Here is an 18,325-nt window from a genome sequence, read left to right on the forward strand (position 1 = left end):
TCCGCTGATGGGGGCTATCCAGGGTGGATCCGCTGATGGGGGCTATCCAGGGTGGATCCGCTGATGGGGGGCTATCCAGGGTGGATCCGCTGATGGGGGGCTATCCAGGGTGGATCCACTGATGGGGGGCTACCCAGGGTGGATCCGCTGATGGGGGCTATCCAGGGTGGATCCGCTGATGGGGGGCTATCCCAGGGTGGATCCGCTGATGGGGGGCTATCCCAGGGTGGATGGGGATTAGTAATCTGCACCATCCAGGACCGCAGTAGTAATCTGCACCACCCAGGACCGCAGTGCCAGAGCGGCGCTCACTGTGGCACTGGTGACTGCTGGTCACGTGACACCTCCTCCTCCTTGCTCCGGCTGCGGAAGTACCGCTAGGGGTCGCCATGGGGAGTAAGATGGCGGCGGCCAGCAGGGTCGTCCAGGTAAGAGAACTAAGTAGAGAACAGGCTGCCAAGGCCACTTCCCCGGTGACCGGAGCCGGTAGCCGCCCGCCTGCTGCAGTGAGCCATGAGTCAGCCCGGAGCTGTGCGGATGTGTGCTGTGTGTGTTATGGAGCTGTGACCCTGGCAGAGGAGAAGTAAGGGTGACGCTGGCCTCGGAGCCGGCAGCCTGTGCCCCCGGGGCGGTCTGTCACCTGCCCTGTTTACTGACTGCAGATCTGACCGATGTCTGTGCAATCGCATCATTTCAGCTCTGCTGTGTAGGGGGTCTCCACTGCATGGAGAAAATGGGTGACAAAAAACACTTCTGGTAGTCATGGTAGGGTGTAGGCACGTGTCCCCCATAAACATGACACCTGTCTTATATAGAGCTAATATGAAGGGCATGAGAAATGTATATGCAAATCAGTCTGGGAGTGCACTGGGGGCGTCAGTGCACTGAATAGCGGGTTCCGAGTGCATAGACACGCCCCAGTGCACATACCTACCTTTCCTGAAAACCAGGACCCTGATAGCCCCTGTTCACACCACTATGACTTATTAGCGCTCTGTGTCTGCACTGTCCATATTGTGCTGACTATAGTTTTCCCATTTGCACAGCCCTTCTCTAACCCACGTCTCCATCTCCAAAGTGCTGGTAATCGTCTGATCATCGCAGGTCCTGAAAGCCCTGGTGCCAGCGGGCATTGTGGGCAGGTGCCTCACTGATGTAGTCCTACGTGGCACCCGCTCAATTGGGACAGGGTCTGTTGTAACCTCTGTACTGCGCTACTGAATATCCGGTGATGTATGTGATGAATCAGTTAGGCTGGGTTCACATTGCGTTAATGGCAATGCGCTGACGGCATCCGTTACATAGCGGCACTAACGCTATGTAACGGATGCGTTAGTGCACCCATTAACTGCCATTATGTAGCGCATCGCTAACGCATGTCATAATCGGCATGCGTTAGTGATGTGCCTTCATTCTGTGACGGACCCTCGGACGCGGTCTGCAGCGTTTTCGGGTCCGTCACCGCTAGCACAGATGGACTAATCAAAGAAAAAGCACCAAGCAGTCATAAAGTCCAAATAACAGTCTTTTTATTGTAACAAACATGATAAAAAGCCAGACAAACAATACATAGCAGGGCTAAAAAGATGACACTTGGGAGTCACCCACAGCATGCAAAGCCCAAGGCAGGGTGTGAACCGAACACACAGTAGTGATATTAGCATATAGGAAACAACACAGAGTGCACAATACTACAATACGGTGGCCTCCCATATAAGTGAAGAGTAATGTGGCCACAACACTTGAGCACTCCGTAATGGCAGGGAATATCTAGGCTACAAAAGGCCGTGCATGTTTACCTGATGCTGATAGTATAGTAGGGACACCTGTCCACCGAATGCACTACGCAGCGGCAGACAAAGAGCGCAATCTGCGCTATTCACCGGCTTTTCCGTGGCGGCGGCCATCTTCCTGAGGCCGCTCGTGCGCAGATGGAGTGCTCTGCTTCCCGGGGCTTCAGGAAAATGGCGTGTGCAGATGGAGATCGCAGCGGCCATTTTCCTGAAGCCGAGTTCGCATCGGCAGTTGCGCATGCGCGAACCACTACGCCAACGCCGGGAAGACAAGCAAGAGGTGGGGGAGAAACAGCGATTTCACCACGCCCATTTGACTAGACCTGCGAGATTGACAGCCGAAAACGGCGACTTTACTAAGGTATTTTGGCAGCAAAGGTGGGGAATCGGGGGAGAATAAAGGCACTATTGTACAGCACAGCTCAGGCCCTATTGAACACTATTTTTACCTCATATTGAAAAAACAGGGTGACAGGTTCCCTTTAAAGGGATTGACCTGGACTAAGGATATGTCATCAACGATAAAGGATAGGTCGTCAATGTCTGATCGGTGGGGGTCCGACACTGCACCCCCGCAGATCAGCTGCTTCCGGTGTCTGCCTGAACTTCTCAGTTTGGGAGCGGTACAGCACAGCTCCATCGACTGTGTAGTGGCCGCAGCCAGGTACTGCACATTCACCACCTTTTTAAATCAGGAGGTGGAAGAAGTGCCGAATAGAAACCGCAGCCAGGTACCGCAACGGAGCTGTGCAACTCCACAACTGGGCAGGTCCAGCCACCGACATCCGGAACAGCTGATAGACATGATAGGCCTACGGATAGGCCATCAATGTTAAAGTCCCTGACAATCCCTTTAACAAGTGGAAATGTAGCATGAAGTTATCCCTTTATTTATACATGTCTGGGAAGAATAGCAGAGAAATAGGGAATGCGGGTAGGTACAAGACGCGCCATATTAGCTATTTGTAATACCGCCGACTCTCTGATGTTAACTGTCGGTGTAAAATATCATTGTGCATCAATTTCAGGTCTGTGTTCACATTTTCTACAGGTCGTGAAGCCTCATGTGCCGACCATTAGATTCCCCGATAGAAAGAGCAGTCCAAAACCCAACGGTGAGTGTCTGACCAGTAAGTTACCAAAGGTTTTTGCTTTCATAGTGTTAAAGATGGACTGAGTTGGCTCTAAAAAAAATATATATCTTTTTTCCCCAAGATTAACAGTTTTGGGTAGCTGCATATACAAAGAAGTCTCTTTGCCAAGAGTAGATCCATCGTGGCTCTTAAGCTGTTAGTGTCGGGCTGCACTGTGACCCCTGACACATTACAGCACTACCCGGGGGGAATCATGCCGTACTAGTCTGTCCTCGATCTGGTTTTTCTTGCTATTTCGTCTCTACTAGTGATGAACGGATGTGCTCGGATAAGGTGTTCTCTCTCCTGCTCCGTCGGTCTCCAACACTCCGTCCCATGACTATGGCCTCCTGCTGTTGATAGATGCATTCGTGGGATGTCACATTGCCTAAATGTCACAAAGTTTGAAGAAGAAACCAAAAGCAAAGGATTATTCCCACCACCCATGATCACAGTGGGAGATGCATATGTGTTTTTGATGGATGGGAAGTCTCCACATGTGATATGTAGTCTTTGGTTTTCGTTTGTTTAGTACAAGAAGCCTTGAAGTCTATGATCTACCCATTTACTGCTCCTCCAGTAACAGCACATCAGGCCACCAGCGAAAACCCCCCTGGAGCTCCGCATCCTGCACCTGTCCGTAAAGTACAAGGCTCCCCAGACACAAGTGAACTGCTGAGGTCACTGCCGCAGAAATACAGGAGAAAAGCTGTATCCGTTGAGGAGATGGACTATATACAAGTAAGGCCACTGCCAGTGAGCTCGCCTAGATCGTTACTTATGCAAATTGCCTTTTCTGAGAAAACGAGGACTTAACTCTATAGCGCCACCTGTTGGAAGTAGCGATCCTACAAGTCACAATCAACCCTTTAACGAGTCGTGCAGTATGACTTACTAGATCGTTACTGGCACAGAGGAGCTGCTGTAAAGGGGTACAAAATTATTGTAAGGGAGGGGGAGCAGTGAGGAGCAGCTGCAGTGTAACCCTGGATCGCAGGTAGTCTGAGGGTGGGACACAACGCAATTCATGATACCTTCATCGCTTATGAAGGCATGGCCATTACAACCGTTTTAATCTCCCCGAAGTACCTTTGTAATGTGAGCCTGATGGGAGATTCAGGCTGATCTAACCAGGTGCAGCAAGAATCAGACACTGGTGGTGTTAATGCAACCATGTATCTTTATTCTTAAAGATTGCTGCGGTTCAGAGAAAGCATACTTTAAAGGAAGGGACTATGCATATAAAGAGTCCTGTAAGTCTTGGGAAGATGGATGAGGAAACATCGCCGGGGGCCTACCTCTGACTAATCATCCAAAACACACAATCCCTCGAACGTCTCTTTTAAAGTACCGTATTTTTCTGACCATAAGACTCACTTTTTTTCCTCCAAATTTGGGAGGAAAGTGTGGGTGCGTTTTATGGTAGGGATGTAGCATGTGGGGAGGGGGGCAGCAGCGAGTGGGAACAGCACTGTTATCCCACTTCAGGAGGCAGAAAAATGTCCCCACTGCCGGGAATCAGCGCTGGGGAAACCATGTGGTCCCGATGATTAAGTGCAGTGAATATTCATTAGCGACTCCCCGCCCACCTATCAGGTGAGTCAGGAGCAGCAAATGAATACTGCACTTAAGCAGGGACACACATGGTTTCCTCAGCGCTGATTCCTGCAGCAGCTGGGGAGATCCGTGTGTCCGGAGGAGGAGGCAGCAGCAGCAGGGTCCGGGGGAGAGGAGATCGCTTCGTACCTTCCTGGGCTGGAGCTGAGTGCTGTGCAGTGTGCACAAGGAGGACCTGTGATGATGTCAGAAGTGGGCGGGCTGGAGCATCACATGGCAGCACAGAGCCCTCCCTCTTCTTGACATCATCACAGGTCCTTCAGACTCCAACACTAGAATCTGCTGGCTTCCATTACCTGTGCTGTGGAAAGGTAACAAGAGGGAGGGCTCTGTGTGTGCATCCATGGGATGCTTTTACCTCACCACAGTGTGGCTGCCACAATTAAGAGGTTAGTCTTTCCAAAACACAATAAAGCACTCTGCCACTCCTTTAGTGAGCGATAACTGTTGTGAATTTACTTTTTGCTCCCTCTAGTGGTTACTAGTTTTTTGACTCTGGTTTTTCTGTCATTCCTTTTATCCGCACCTGGGTCGTTAGTTAAGGGTGTTGCTATTTAAGCTCCCTGGACCTTCAGTTCAATGCCTGGCAACGTAGTTATCAGAGCTAGTCTGCTGTGCTCTTGTCTACTGATCCTGGTTCCAGTTATATCAGCTAAGTCCGCTTTTTGCTTTTTGCTATTTTGTTTTGGTTTTGTATTTTTGTCCAGCTTGTTCCAAATATATATCCTGACCTTTGCTGGAAGCTCTAGGGGGCTGGTGTTCTCCCCCCGGACCGTTAGACGGTTCGGGGGTTCTTGAATTTCCAGTGTGGATTTTGATAGGGTTTTTTTTGACCATATAAGTTACCTTTCTTTATTCTGCTATCAGTAAGCGGGCCTCTCTGTGCTAAACCTGGTTCATTTCTGTGTTTGTCATTTCCTCTTACCTCACCGTTATTATTTGTGGGGGGCTTCTATCCAGCTTTGGGGTCCCCTTCTCTGGAGGCAAGAAAGGTCTTTTGTTTTCCTCTACTAGGGGTAGCTAGATTCTCCGGCTGGAGCGTGTCATCTAGAATCAACGTAGGAATGATCCCCGGCTACTTCTAGTGTTGGCGTTAGGAGTAGATATATGGTCAACCCAGCTACCACTGCCCTATGAGCTGGATTTTTGTATTCTGCAGACTTCCACGTTCCTCTGAGACCCTCGCCATTGGGGTCATAACAGTTTGCCAGGCCAGTATTAAATGTTTAATGCATTGCAGAAGAGGGATTATAAGAAAGAAGATTCTGAGTTTTTTTTTTTTCTTCTTCCCCTTTACCTCAGAGTGGCTATGCTTGCTGCAGACATGAATGTCCAGACCTTGATTACAAGTGTGGACCAGCTGGCTACTCGTGTGCAGGGCATACAAGACTATGTTATCAGTAATCCTAGGTCAGAACCTAAAATACCGATTCCTGAACTGTTTTCCGGAGACAGGTTTAAGTTTAGGAATTTTGTGAATAATTGTAAATTGTTTTTGTCCCTGAGACCCTGTTCATCTGGAGACTCTGCTCAGCAAGTAAAAATTGTTATTTCGTTCTTACGGGGCGACCCTCAGGATTGGGCTTTTTCGCTGGTGCCAGGAGATCCGGCATTGGCTGATATTAATGCGTTTTTTCTGGCGCTCGGTTTACTTTATGAGGAACCCAATCTTGAGATTCAGGCAGAAAAGGCCTTGCTGGCTATGTCTCAGGGGCAGGACGAGGCTGAAGTGTACTGCCAAAAATTTCGGAAATGGTCCGTGCTGACACATTGGAACGAGTGTGCACTGGCCGCTAATTTTAGAAATGGCCTTTCTGAAGCCATTAAGAATGTTATGGTGGGTTTTCCCATTCCCACAGGTCTGAATGATACTATGGCACTGGCTATTCAAATTGACCGGCGGTTGCGGGAGCGCAAAACCGCAAATTCCCTCATGGTGTTGTCTGAACAGACACCTAATTCGGTGCAATGTGATAGAAAAATCGCAAATTCCCTCATGGTGTTGTCTGAACAGACACCTGATTTAATGCAATGTGATAGAATCCTGACTAGAAATGAGCGGAAAATTCATAGACGCCGGAATGGCTTGTGCTACTACTGTGGTGATTCTACACATATTATCTCAGCATGCTCTAAACGTATAGCTAAGGTTGTTAGTCCTGTCACCGTTGGTAATTTGCAACCTAAATTTATTCTGTCTGTAACTTTGATTTGCTCACTGTCGTCTTTTCCTGTCATGGCGTTTGTAGATTCAGGTGCTGCCCTGAGTCTTATGGATCTGTCATTTGCTAAGCACTGTGGTTTTACTCTTGAACCATTAGAAAATCCTATTCCTCTTAGGGGTATTGATGCTACGCCATTGGCAGCAAATAAACCGCAGTATTGGACACAGGTTACCATGTGCATGACTCCTGAACACCGCGAGGTGATACGTTTCCTGGTTTTACATAAAATGCATGATTTGGTTGTTTTAGGGCTGCCATGGTTACAGACCCATAATCCAGTCCTGGACTGGAAGGCTATGTCAGTCTCAAGTTGGGGCTGTCGTGGTATTCATGGGGATTCCCTGCCTGTGTCTATTGCTTCTTCTACGCCTTCGGAAGTTCCGGAGTATTTGTCTGATTATCAGGATGTCTTCAGTGAGTCTGAGTCCAGTGCACTGCCTCCTCATAGGGACTGTGACTGTGCTATAGATTTGATCCCAGGCAGTAAATTTCCTAAGGGAAGACTGTTTAATCTGTCGGTACCTGAACATACCGCTATGCGTTCATATATCAAGGAGTCTCTAGAGAAAGGACATATTCGTCCGTCTTCTTCCCCTCTTGGTGCGGGATTCTTTTTTGTGGCAAAAAAGGACGGATCTTTGAGACCTTGTATTGATTATCGGCTTTTAAATAAGATCACTGTCAAATTTCAGTATCCTTTACCGCTGTTGTCTGACTTGTTTGCCCGGATTAAAGGTGCCAAGTGGTTCACCAAGATAGATCTTCGTGGTGCGTACAACCTTGTGCGCATTAAGCAAGGTGATGAATGGAAAACCGCATTCAATACGCCCGAAGGTCATTTTGAGTACTTGGTGATGCCTTTTGGGCTCTCCAATGCGCCTTCAGTTTTTCAGTCCTTTATGCATGACATTTTCCGGAAGTATCTGGATAAATTTTTGATTGTTTATCTGGATGATATTTTGGTTTTTTCTGATAATTGGGATTCGCATGTGGAGCAGGTCAGGTTGGTCTTTAAAATTTTGCGTGAAAATTCTTTGTTTGTCAAGGGCTCAAAGTGTCTCTTTGGTGTACAGAAGGTTCCCTTTTTGGGGTTCATTTTTTCCCCTTTTGCTGTGGAGATGGACCCAGTCAAGGTCCGAGCTATTCTTGATTGGACTCAGCCCTCGTCAGTTAAGAGTCTACAGAAGTTCTTGGGTTTCGCTAACTTCTACCGTCGTTTTATCGCTAATTTTTCTAGCATTGTGAAACCTTTGACGGATATGACCAAGAAGGGCTCCGATGTAGCTAACTGGGCTCCTGCTGCCGTGGAGGCTTTCCAGGAGTTGAAACGCCGGTTTACTTCGGCGCCTGTTTTGTGCCAGCCCGATGTCTCACTTCCCTTTCAGGTTGAGGTGGATGCTTCAGAGATTGGAGCAGGGGCCGTTTTGTCGCAGAGAGGCCCTGGTTGCTCTGTTATGAAACCTTGTGCCTTTTTCTCTAGGAAGTTTTCGCCTGCCGAGCGAAATTATGATGTGGGCAATCGGGAGTTGTTGGCCATGAAATGGGCATTTGAGGAGTGGCGTCATTGGCTCGAGGGTGCTAAGCATCGTGTGGTGGTCTTGACTGATCACAAAAATCTGATGTATCTCGAGTCTGCTAAACGCCTTAATCCGAGACAGGCCCGCTGGTCATTGTTTTTCTCCCGCTTTGATTTTGTTGTCTCGTATTTACCAGGTTCAAAGAATGTGAAGGCCGATGCTCTTTCTAGGAGCTTTGTGCCTGATGCTCCTGGAGTCGCTGATCCTGTTGGTATTCTTAAAGATGGAGTTATCTTGTCAGCTATTTCTCCGGATCTGCGACGTGTGTTGCAGAGATTTCAGGCTGATAGGCCTGAGTCTTGTCCACCTGACAGACTGTTTGTCCCGGATAAGTGGACCAGCAGAGTCATTTCCGAGGTTCATTCCTCGGTGTTGGCAGGTCACCCGGGAATTTTTGGCACCAGAGATCTGGTGGCCAGGTCCTTTTGGTGGCCTTCCTTGTCAAGGGATGTGCGGTCATTTGTGCAGTCCTGTGGGACTTGTGCTCGAGCTAAGCCTTGCTGTTCTCGTGCCAGCGGTTTGCTCTTGCCCTTGCCTGTCCCGAAGAGACCTTGGACACATATCTCCATGGATTTCATTTCTGATCTTCCGCTATCCCAGGGCATGTCCGTTATCTGGGTGATATGTGATCGCTTCTCAAAGATGGTCCATTTGGTTCCTTTGCCTAAGCTGCCTTCCTCTTCCGATCTGGTTCCTGTGTTTTTCCAGAACGTGGTTCGTTTGCACGGCATCCCTGAGAATATTGTGTCAGACAGAGGATCCCAGTTCGTTTCCAGATTCTGGCGATCCTTTTGTAGTAGGATGGGCATTGATTTGTCGTTTTCGTCTGCTTTCCATCCTCAGACTAATGGACAGACGGAGCGAACCAATCAGACTTTGGAGGCTTATTTGAGGTGTTTTGTCTCTGCTGATCAGGACGATTGGGTGACATTCTTGCCGTTGGCTGAGTTTGCCCTTAATAATCGGGCTAGTTCCGCCACCTTGGTTTCGCCTTTTTTCTGCAACTCTGGTTTCCATCCTCGCTTTTCTTCGGGTCATGTGGAGCCTTCTGACTGTCCTGGGGTGGATTCTGTGGTGGATAGGTTGCAGCGGATCTGGAATCATGTGGTGGACAACTTGAAGTTGTCACAGGAGAGGGCTCAGCGCTTTGCCAACCGCCGCCGCGGTGTGGGTCCCCGACTACGCGTTGGGGATTTGGTATGGCTTTCTTCCCGCTTTGTTCCTATGAAGGTCTCCTCTCCCAAATTTAAACCTCGTTTTATTGGGCCTTACAAGATATTGGAAATCCTTAATCCTGTATCTTTTCGTCTGGATCTTCCTGTGTCGTTTGCTATTCACAATGTATTTCATAGGTCCTTGTTGCGGCGGTACATTGTGCCTATAGTTCCTTCTGCTGAGCCTCCTGCTCCGGTGTTGGTTGAGGGCGAGTTGGAGTACGTGGTGGAGAAGATCTTGGATTCTCGCCTCTCCAGGCGGAGGCTTCAGTACCTGGTCAAGTGGAAGGGCTATGGTCAGGAGGATAATTCCTGGGTGGTCGCCTCTGATGTTCATGCGGCCGATTTAGTTCGTGCCTTTCATGCCGCTCATCCTGATCGCCCTGGTGGTCGTGGTGAGGGTTCGGTGACCCCTCACTAAGGGGGGGGGTACTGTTGTGAATTTACTTTTTGCTCCCTCTAGTGGTTACTAGTTTTTTGACTCTGGTTTTTCTGTCATTCCTTTTATCCGCACCTGGGTCGTTAGTTAAGGGTGTTGCTATTTAAGCTCCCTGGACCTTCAGTTCAATGCCTGGCAACGTAGTTATCAGAGCTAGTCTGCTGTGCTCTTGTCTACTGATCCTGGTTCCAGTTATATCAGCTAAGTCCGCTTTTTGCTTTTTGCTATTTTGTTTTGGTTTTGTATTTTTGTCCAGCTTGTTCCAAATATATATCCTGACCTTTGCTGGAAGCTCTAGGGGGCTGGTGTTCTCCCCCCGGACCGTTAGACGGTTCGGGGGTTCTTGAATTTCCAGTGTGGATTTTGATAGGGTTTTTTTTGACCATATAAGTTACCTTTCTTTATTCTGCTATCAGTAAGCGGGCCTCTCTGTGCTAAACCTGGTTCATTTCTGTGTTTGTCATTTCCTCTTACCTCACCGTTATTATTTGTGGGGGGCTTCTATCCAGCTTTGGGGTCCCCTTCTCTGGAGGCAAGAAAGGTCTTTTGTTTTCCTCTACTAGGGGTAGCTAGATTCTCCGGCTGGAGCGTGTCATCTAGAATCAACGTAGGAATGATCCCCGGCTACTTCTAGTGTTGGCGTTAGGAGTAGATATATGGTCAACCCAGCTACCACTGCCCTATGAGCTGGATTTTTGTATTCTGCAGACTTCCACGTTCCTCTGAGACCTTCGCCATTGGGGTCATAACAGATAACTCCCAGCATGTCATAGGATCTGCAGGACATGCTAGGAGTTATAGTTCTCCCATGGGCTTTTAAAGCAGCACTCCAGTGTTATTTTGCAGTGCTGGAGTGGTGCTTTCAATGTAAGCCCTGTGCCCCCATTCTTATACTCACCCTCCAGCATCTTCATATAGTACTTCACAGACACCACACTGGTCCCGCAGCTTCCAACGTAATAACATACTATTATATATAATAACACCACATATAATAGTATGTTATTTATGTTATTAAATATTTTACCACATTTTTTTGCTTCAAATATTTTTTCCCCTATTTTCCACCTCTAAAACCTGGGTGCGCCTTATAGTCCGGTGTGTCTTATAGTCTGAAAAATACGGGTATGTGTTTTCTTTGAAATGCCTTATTGTTCCAGAATGAGACATTCACGCTGGAATCATACAATCCATTTCCGATTCCTGGTGCTCGTGGTTCAGGAGGCATAGATCTCTAATCAGGTTCCCTTTAAATATGGCCATCTATCAGATGGCAGTAAAAACAGATGTTCTTTTTTGAAGGGACTGTCTACTAATTGGATAAACACTGCTTAATTACTGTATTTCCCAGTGTAAAATAAAAATCACAGATGCTCTTCTCCCACGCCGACGCCGTCCCAGCAATGTCGGCAGTGGATCTCCCGAGGCTCATGTGACATTGGTTGCAGCATAGCAGTCAGCAGCTGCAAATGGGTCTCTTCGCTCACACTCTCTTTTGGCATCACTTGGACGTCCGAGGAAAGGGTGACCACTGCAGCCCATTAGCAGACGACTGTCTGCAGCAAAAGAGTCCTGAATAATTAAATATACAAAATAAGTATTTTTAATAGAGACTCGGCACTGCGCCGGTGTAGGAGACGTGTATCTGTTATTTTTATTTTACACTGAGGAATACAGGTTTTCACAGATATCCCAGTTGTGGACAACTCCTTTAACGTGCTCTCTGCTTTTCCAAGGGGCAATTTACTAGCATTTTTAATTCATTTAATGGGCACATGTGGCCACGCCGTGGCTCCTCTCCAGCTTCATCCGTTTTGGCAGAGCTGATTCAAACTGGTGTGGAAAGAGGCAATGTTACAAAATATTTGCACAACTCCACGTTGCTCAAAAAATGGTGACCTTTCAAAGCTTTTAGGCTAATTTTCTGGCTTAAAATTCTGATGAATCGGCCATGTAGTATTGAGTTTGCTGTATTCATAATAAAATTGCTGCCCGATCTCTCCAGACTCCCTCAAGTTCAGTAAGGAAATTAATGGCTGTTCCTGCCCAGGAGAACTCATAAGACACCAGCAATTCTTCATTGCTGGTAATGACTAAAAACATGACAAGTACAGTATCATGTTTCCTGGGAAGGTTCCCTGTTCTGATGAAGGCCATGTAACTGGCCGAAACGTCAACATTGTTTATACATTGGTGAGGTTAGACACTGATGTTGGAGGAGAGGACCTGGTTCTTAATCTTTGTTGAAGTTCATGTCAAATATATTCAGTGGTGTTGAGATCGGGCCTCGGTGCGGCTGATCAAGTCCTTCCACACCAAACTCCCACAACCATGCCTCAGTGGATCTTGTCTTGGTCACAGGGGAACAGAAAAGGGACTTAAAAAAAATAGTTAAAAGTTTTGTCTAATCAGAAAGGACCTATTGTTTCCTGTGGTTGATGTAAAGCAAATCCGTTGAAGCATCACTCCAAGGGTTTTGCTTTTTTACTGACGCCCTGGAGTGGTGCTACTAACGTGCGTACCCTGCCCCTGATCTCATACGTACCAGCTGACATCTTCATTTGTTATCTGCGCCGCTCCGGTTAGTCTTCATCAGTTTGTGACCTTCTGGATCGCTCCAGTGTTGGCTGGCGGGAACTCGAGGTCACTTTTCAATGTAAGTCTAAGAGAGCCTTGTCCTGGCTCTGATACACTTATATTTAGAGCTTGCCACCATTACCCTTGACTTCTGGTCAGTCAGAAGATGGTGGCACAGTACCGGAGTGGTGCTGGGAACAGCTGAAGACTGTGGGTGGTGAGTATAATATGAGGTGCAGGGATCTTACGTTAGTAGCACCGCTCTAGCGCTGAAGTAAAACAACTGGAGCGGTGCTTTAACAGAGCAGTGTCACAGCTCAGGCAAGATGGCCGCCCCTATAATTGTGGAAAGAAAGAATAAATATAAATCTTCAATTATTTCTACAATTTGGGCTTCTTGACACAACTTTGAAATGTTTGGCAGCAAATGTAGCTTTACGATTGCTTTTCTGTTCTGTTTTTTCAGCGCGGAGGTCCTGAATGAGACGACAGCAACTCGACCACTTCCAGTATACGCCTATCTGTGGTTACAGAGCTTACCTGGATCTGTGTAATGCTACATAATTGTAAACTAGTGGATTTAATAAAGGAAGGAAAGTGACACATCAGAAGCCTTCAACCTCTCTATTCACTTAATATCTACAAGAGCTTTTCTCTGAACGGCGACAAGAACATTTTGTATTAATAGAATTCTGAAATTAAATGGAAATGTTTTTGTAATCTTAGTCCTGTAATTTCCTTGTAATCTGCCGTGAGATAGCGGCTTATTACTCAGCAATTCCCAGTACAGCCTCTGCTAAGTAGGCGGTGTGCAGGTAGATGAAGCGGACATCATCGCTTTCAAACCACTGAGCAACGAGTGTTGAGATAGTCGAAATACCACCCATCTGAATCAGACAGGGAATTTCCTCGCTGGCTGGGGTCAGAGGTTCTTGTGTTCCCACTAGTGATGAGCGAGTGTGCTGGGATAAGGTGTTATCTGAGCATGCTCGGATGCTGACCGAGTGACTTCGGAGTGCTCGAATAATATGTTTGAGTCACAGCGGCTGCATGTCTCGCGGCTGTTCGACAGCCTAACAAACAGGCAATCCCGCATTTGTTGCAGCTGTTGAATAGCCATGAGACATGCAGCCACGGGGACTCAAACATATTATCCGAGCACGCCAAAGTCAGTCGGTCAGCACCCGAGAATTGCTGGATGTGACTTATGTGTTTATCTCTATGCCGACTGCTGCCAAGTCTTACTTTTAGGTTTCTAGACTTTTCATTCCTGTTGTTAAGTCCTTTTCAGTCCCTGGCTTACTGGAGGTAAGCTTCCAGGTAAATGACACGCAAACAAAGTATTGTGTGATCATAACAGGGAAAGCTCAGGAGCCCGTCTGACTCACCGGGTGCTCACCCATCCTTTATACAGAAAAGAGTTATACATTTTAAGACATGCGCACAAGCGCTCATATTCTCTTACAAAGCTTATCTATACTGTGAAATTTACGACCTCTAGTATGTAGGTACAAGATTACAGCAAAGAAGAGGAATGCGTTCATAAAAGGAAATGTCAACTTGCTCAAGTTTCTTGATATGAGCCAGATGAGTCCAGGAGAAAGATACAATGGATTCTTTCAGTCTAATCTCTACAATTCCCCCCTTTGACATATTCCTTTTATTTATTACCATAGGGCTAAAGACAAAGCCTTTATTTTTGGTATTACACATGTACACGCTTATATTATCAAATCTAGTATTAATTCTTCTATTGCAAATTATTTTCTTCTTTAGCAGTATACTAAAATATAAAAACAAAAATTAGTACAGTAATATTAATTAGAATCACTAGAGGATAACATAAGAATAAAGAAGAAAATTTATACTCTTGCATCTATTACACAAAGTTTATCTGTGCATACTGAGATACCCTTGAGCACAATCTGGAATAGTACGTATATGACTACAATAATCATAACTATATGTATTATGCTCTGCATGATCCCAGCAACCCACCCACCGATTCCTCTGAACCAGTTGGCTGGGTTAAGAAAAGAAAAGGTATCTGACCACCAGCTATCCTTATTCTGGTCATTATCTTTGTCATACTGATCTCTGAGTCGTTGTACGTCCTTTAATTTAAATGTCATGTACTAATTTTCTATGATGTTGCACGAATCTATTGTTCAAAGGGGTTAGAGAATTTAGTCTATCCCATGCCTCCGTTGAGGTTAACACTATTAACATCAATATTCTGAGTTTTATACTGCTCTTTTGCAATGGCTTGCATGTATCCATGATGCCTTTCCTTCGAGCTTGACTGATGTAGGTGTTGTCAACAGGACTTGGAAGGGTCCGTCAAATCTTGGTTCAAGAGCCTTTCTGGTGTGTCTTTTTACATAGACTTGATCACCTGGTTCCAACTTGTGACTTCCTTCAATGTTGTCAGGATCTGGAAGAGAAGCAAAAACTTGTGCATGCACCTTAGTTAATTGTTTCTGAAGATTTTGCACATAAGAAGTCAATGACTCAATATTTAACACAAGTTGCTGTGGAAAATAACATCCTAAATTGGCAGTCCTGCCAAACAAAATTTCATATGGAGACAGTTTAGTCTTACCCCTTGGGGTATTGCGTATTGAGTAAAGGGCCAGTGGAAGGCATTCTGTCCAAGGCTTTCCTGTTTCAGCCATGGCTTTCTGTATTTTTAATTTTAAAGTTCCATTCATGCGTTCCACCTTACCAGAACTTTGAGGATGGTACGGAGTGTGTAACTGACTTTCAACACCCAACATTTTCAGTACATTTTGAAATATTTCTCCAGTGAAATGAGTACCCCTATCTGACTCGATCACTTCAGGGAGACCGTAACGGGGTATCAGTTCGGCAACTAGCTTTACAGCAGTGTTTTTAGCTGAAGCCTTCCGAACTGGATAGGCCTCTGGCCACCCTGAGAACATGTCCACACACACCAACACATACTCATACCCATTACTTTTTGGCAGCTGGATAAAGTCTATTTGTAATCGCTGAAACGGATAGAGAGGTCGGACGTGGTGCTTCATAGGGGTCTTTGTTGTCTGTCCAGGATTATGTGTTAGGCATATAACGCATGCAGCACAATAGTCTCTTGCATAGTTGCCAAAACCTGGAGCCAACCAGACTTGCTTTGCCAGCAGTGTCATTGCATTTGCAGACACATGAGTAGGGTGGTGCAGTCCACCAACTACAATCGGGTACCAGGCTCTAGGTAGACATATTAGTCCATCTTTCTTCCAAATTCCTGCTTGTTCTTCTGCCCCTTCCTTTTTCCACCTGTCCCTCTCCTCTTCTCCTGCATCTTCCTGTGCTTGTCTCAGTCTATCTTCAGTATTTTCTGTGGGGTTTACAGTATGAACCTGCTGTAAGGGTTTGACTGCTGCTGCTTTGGCTGCTTTGTCAGCCCTATCATTTCCCCTAGATTCCCTAGTGTCGAGTCTCACATGTGCAGCTACCTTAATTACTGCTACTTCTTTTGTTTCTTGTGCAGCCTCTAAGATCTGTTTGATCAGAGAAGCATGTTTTACAGGTTGTCCTGACGCTGTCATGTAACCTCTAGCTCTCCAGATTACTCCAAAATCAAACACAATACCATGTGCATACCTAGAATCAGTGTATATATTAGCTGTCTGATTCTCAGCTATTTTTAGCGCTTCAATCAATGCTGTTAGTTCTGCTTCTTGTGCAGACTGTTTCGGTGGAAGTGGTTCTGCTTTGAGAGTTTCAGATTCTGACACAACTGCATACCCTGTATGGAAGTTATCTGTGTCATCTGCAAACCTACTACCATCTATAAACAGCTCTAAATCTGGATTTTGAAGTGGTGTTTCGGATACATTGGGTAAGCCTGCTGTTTCTTGTAAAATGAGCTCTGTACAATCATGTGTGTCTGTAGGGAAAAAATTTGCGTGTGGATCAGTGTCCTTATTCCCCCCTTCAGACTCGAGAGGTAGCAGTGTAGCTAAATTGAGAGTCTGAAGCCTTGCAAATGTGATAGTAGAGGGGAGCAGCAAAGAACACTGTAGCCGCAAATGTCTGGCCATGGAAATGTGTTTTGGCTGGACCTGGTTTAATATCCCATAAACATCATGCGTAGTTTGAACTGTGAGTGGATACTCTAGGACAATTTCTGATGCTTTGTCCAACAATAGCGAGACAGCAACAACCACACGTACACAGGTTGGCGCTGCCCTGGCTACTGGATCTAACCTTGCTGAAAGATATGCAATTGGTCTTTGTTTCCCTGCATGCTTCTGGGTAAGAACTCCTGTAGCATGAGAATCAACTTCTGCAGCCATAAGCTGAAATGGTTTGGTGTAGTCTGGTAGCCCTAACGCTGGAGCTGAAACAAGGGCATCTTTTAATTGTTGGAATGAAATCTGACCTTCTTTTGTCAACAAATAAGGTTCACTTTTTACACAGTCATACAGTGATTGCATTAGTTGACTGGCATGTATAATCCATTGTCTACAATGAGACACTATTCCTAAAAATGCTCGTAGCTGTTTATGATTTCTAGGCTCATTCATCTGTCTTATTGCTTCAGTTCTTTGAGGTGTAAGATGCTTTTTACCTTGAGAAATGCAATGACCTAGAAAGACCACTTTGGTCTGACAAACTTGTAGCTTTTGTCTATTCACTTTACACCCTTCTTTTTCTAGAAAACATAGTAAACTCACAGTGGACCTTTCTGCGGTTTCTAGATCTGGGCAGCAAAGTAGTATGTCATCCACATACTGTAAAATTACTACCTGTGATTCAGGTTCAAACCTTTGAAGAACTGTTTGTAGGGCATTTGAATAAAGAGTAGGGGAGTGTATCATTCCCTGTGGAAGGCGTGTCCACGCCAACTGTTTGCCCTTAAATGTAAATGCAAACAAATGCCAACTATCTTGGTGTAAAGGAACCGAGAAAAATGCATTTGAAAGATCTATTACAGTAAACACTTGAGAACTGGCTGGTATCTGTGATAGTAACGTATGAGGATTGGGTACAACTGGGGTGATTGGATCTAGAACTTTGTTTATTTCTCTTAGATCATGTACCATACGATATTTGGGCATGGAACCCTTATCAAGAGTTCTCTTTTTGACTGGATACAGAGGGGTGTTAGCAGGTGATTGTATCTCTACCAAAACTCCTTTCTCTCTATATTCCTCTATCTGTTTTGTGATCGCTAGTTCCTGCTGGGCACTCACAGGGTATTGTCTGAGCTGTGGGAGAACAGTTCCTGGTTGCACAGATAATTTTACAGGAGAGATATGCAATAATCCCACATCAGTGTCACCCTGTGCCCACAGTGTTTCTGGGATCATTGAGAGGTCTAGATCTGTGGTGTACTCTTTTTCTTCAGCATAATCCTCAAAAGCCTGAATTCTGACATATTGTTCTAATGATTCTGCATCATCAGGGATAGTCAGCATAACTGTGCCATCTTCCCTAAATTTGATGTTAGCTTCTAATTTCTTTAGTACATCAGTTCCTAACAGACATGTTGGGGCACCTCTGGCATACAAAAATCTGGATGCAAAACATTTAGGTCCTAATGAGACCTCTAGGGGCACAGTATATGGCAGTGTTCGAATTACCCCATCATAACCCTCAGCAAAAGTTGTTTGTTCTGAAATATCTTCCGGATTCGGAAGAAAATCTTGATTCAAAATTGAGGAAGTTGCACCTGTATCTATCAAAAATGGAATCTCTCTCCCCCCCCACATTCACCTGTATCA

The 18,325-nt window shown here is 45.9% G+C and overlaps 1 protein-coding gene across 2 annotated transcripts; it reads left to right on the forward strand.

The window, feature by feature from the left end:
- Positions 1–283: 283 nt before the first annotated feature.
- On the forward strand, positions 284–13,186 carry KGD4 (alpha-ketoglutarate dehydrogenase subunit 4). Of its 2 annotated transcripts, none has more exons than XM_077286653.1 (4): positions 284–428; positions 2,845–2,908; positions 3,459–3,667; positions 13,042–13,186. In XM_077286653.1, the coding sequence occupies exons 1-4, from the start codon at positions 390–392 to the stop codon at positions 13,057–13,059; spliced, it is 330 nt and encodes a 109-aa protein (XP_077142768.1). In that variant the 5' UTR covers positions 284–389; the 3' UTR covers positions 13,060–13,186. The 2 variants fall into 2 exon arrangements, with proteins under 2 accessions (XP_077142768.1, XP_077142775.1); XM_077286660.1 differs by having other exon boundaries at positions 3,507–3,667.
- The last annotated feature ends 5,139 nt before the right edge of the window (positions 13,187–18,325 follow it).

The sequence above is a fragment of the Ranitomeya variabilis genome, chromosome 1, assembly GCF_051348905.1.
Source record: "Ranitomeya variabilis isolate aRanVar5 chromosome 1, aRanVar5.hap1, whole genome shotgun sequence".
NCBI lineage: Eukaryota > Metazoa > Chordata > Amphibia > Anura > Dendrobatidae > Ranitomeya > Ranitomeya variabilis.

Excerpts from the sequence above, each read along its gene's own strand:
- KGD4 (XM_077286653.1), top strand. The coding sequence starts at position 390 with ATGGGGAGTAAGATGGCGGCGGCCAGCAGGGTCGTCCAG. Across the intron at positions 429-2,844 it reads CGGCCAGCAGGGTCGTCCAG|GTCGTGAAGCCTCATGTGCC; the intron begins GTAAGAGAACTA and ends CATTTTCTACAG. Across the intron at positions 2,909-3,458 it reads GAGCAGTCCAAAACCCAACG|TACAAGAAGCCTTGAAGTCT; the intron begins GTGAGTGTCTGA and ends TCGTTTGTTTAG.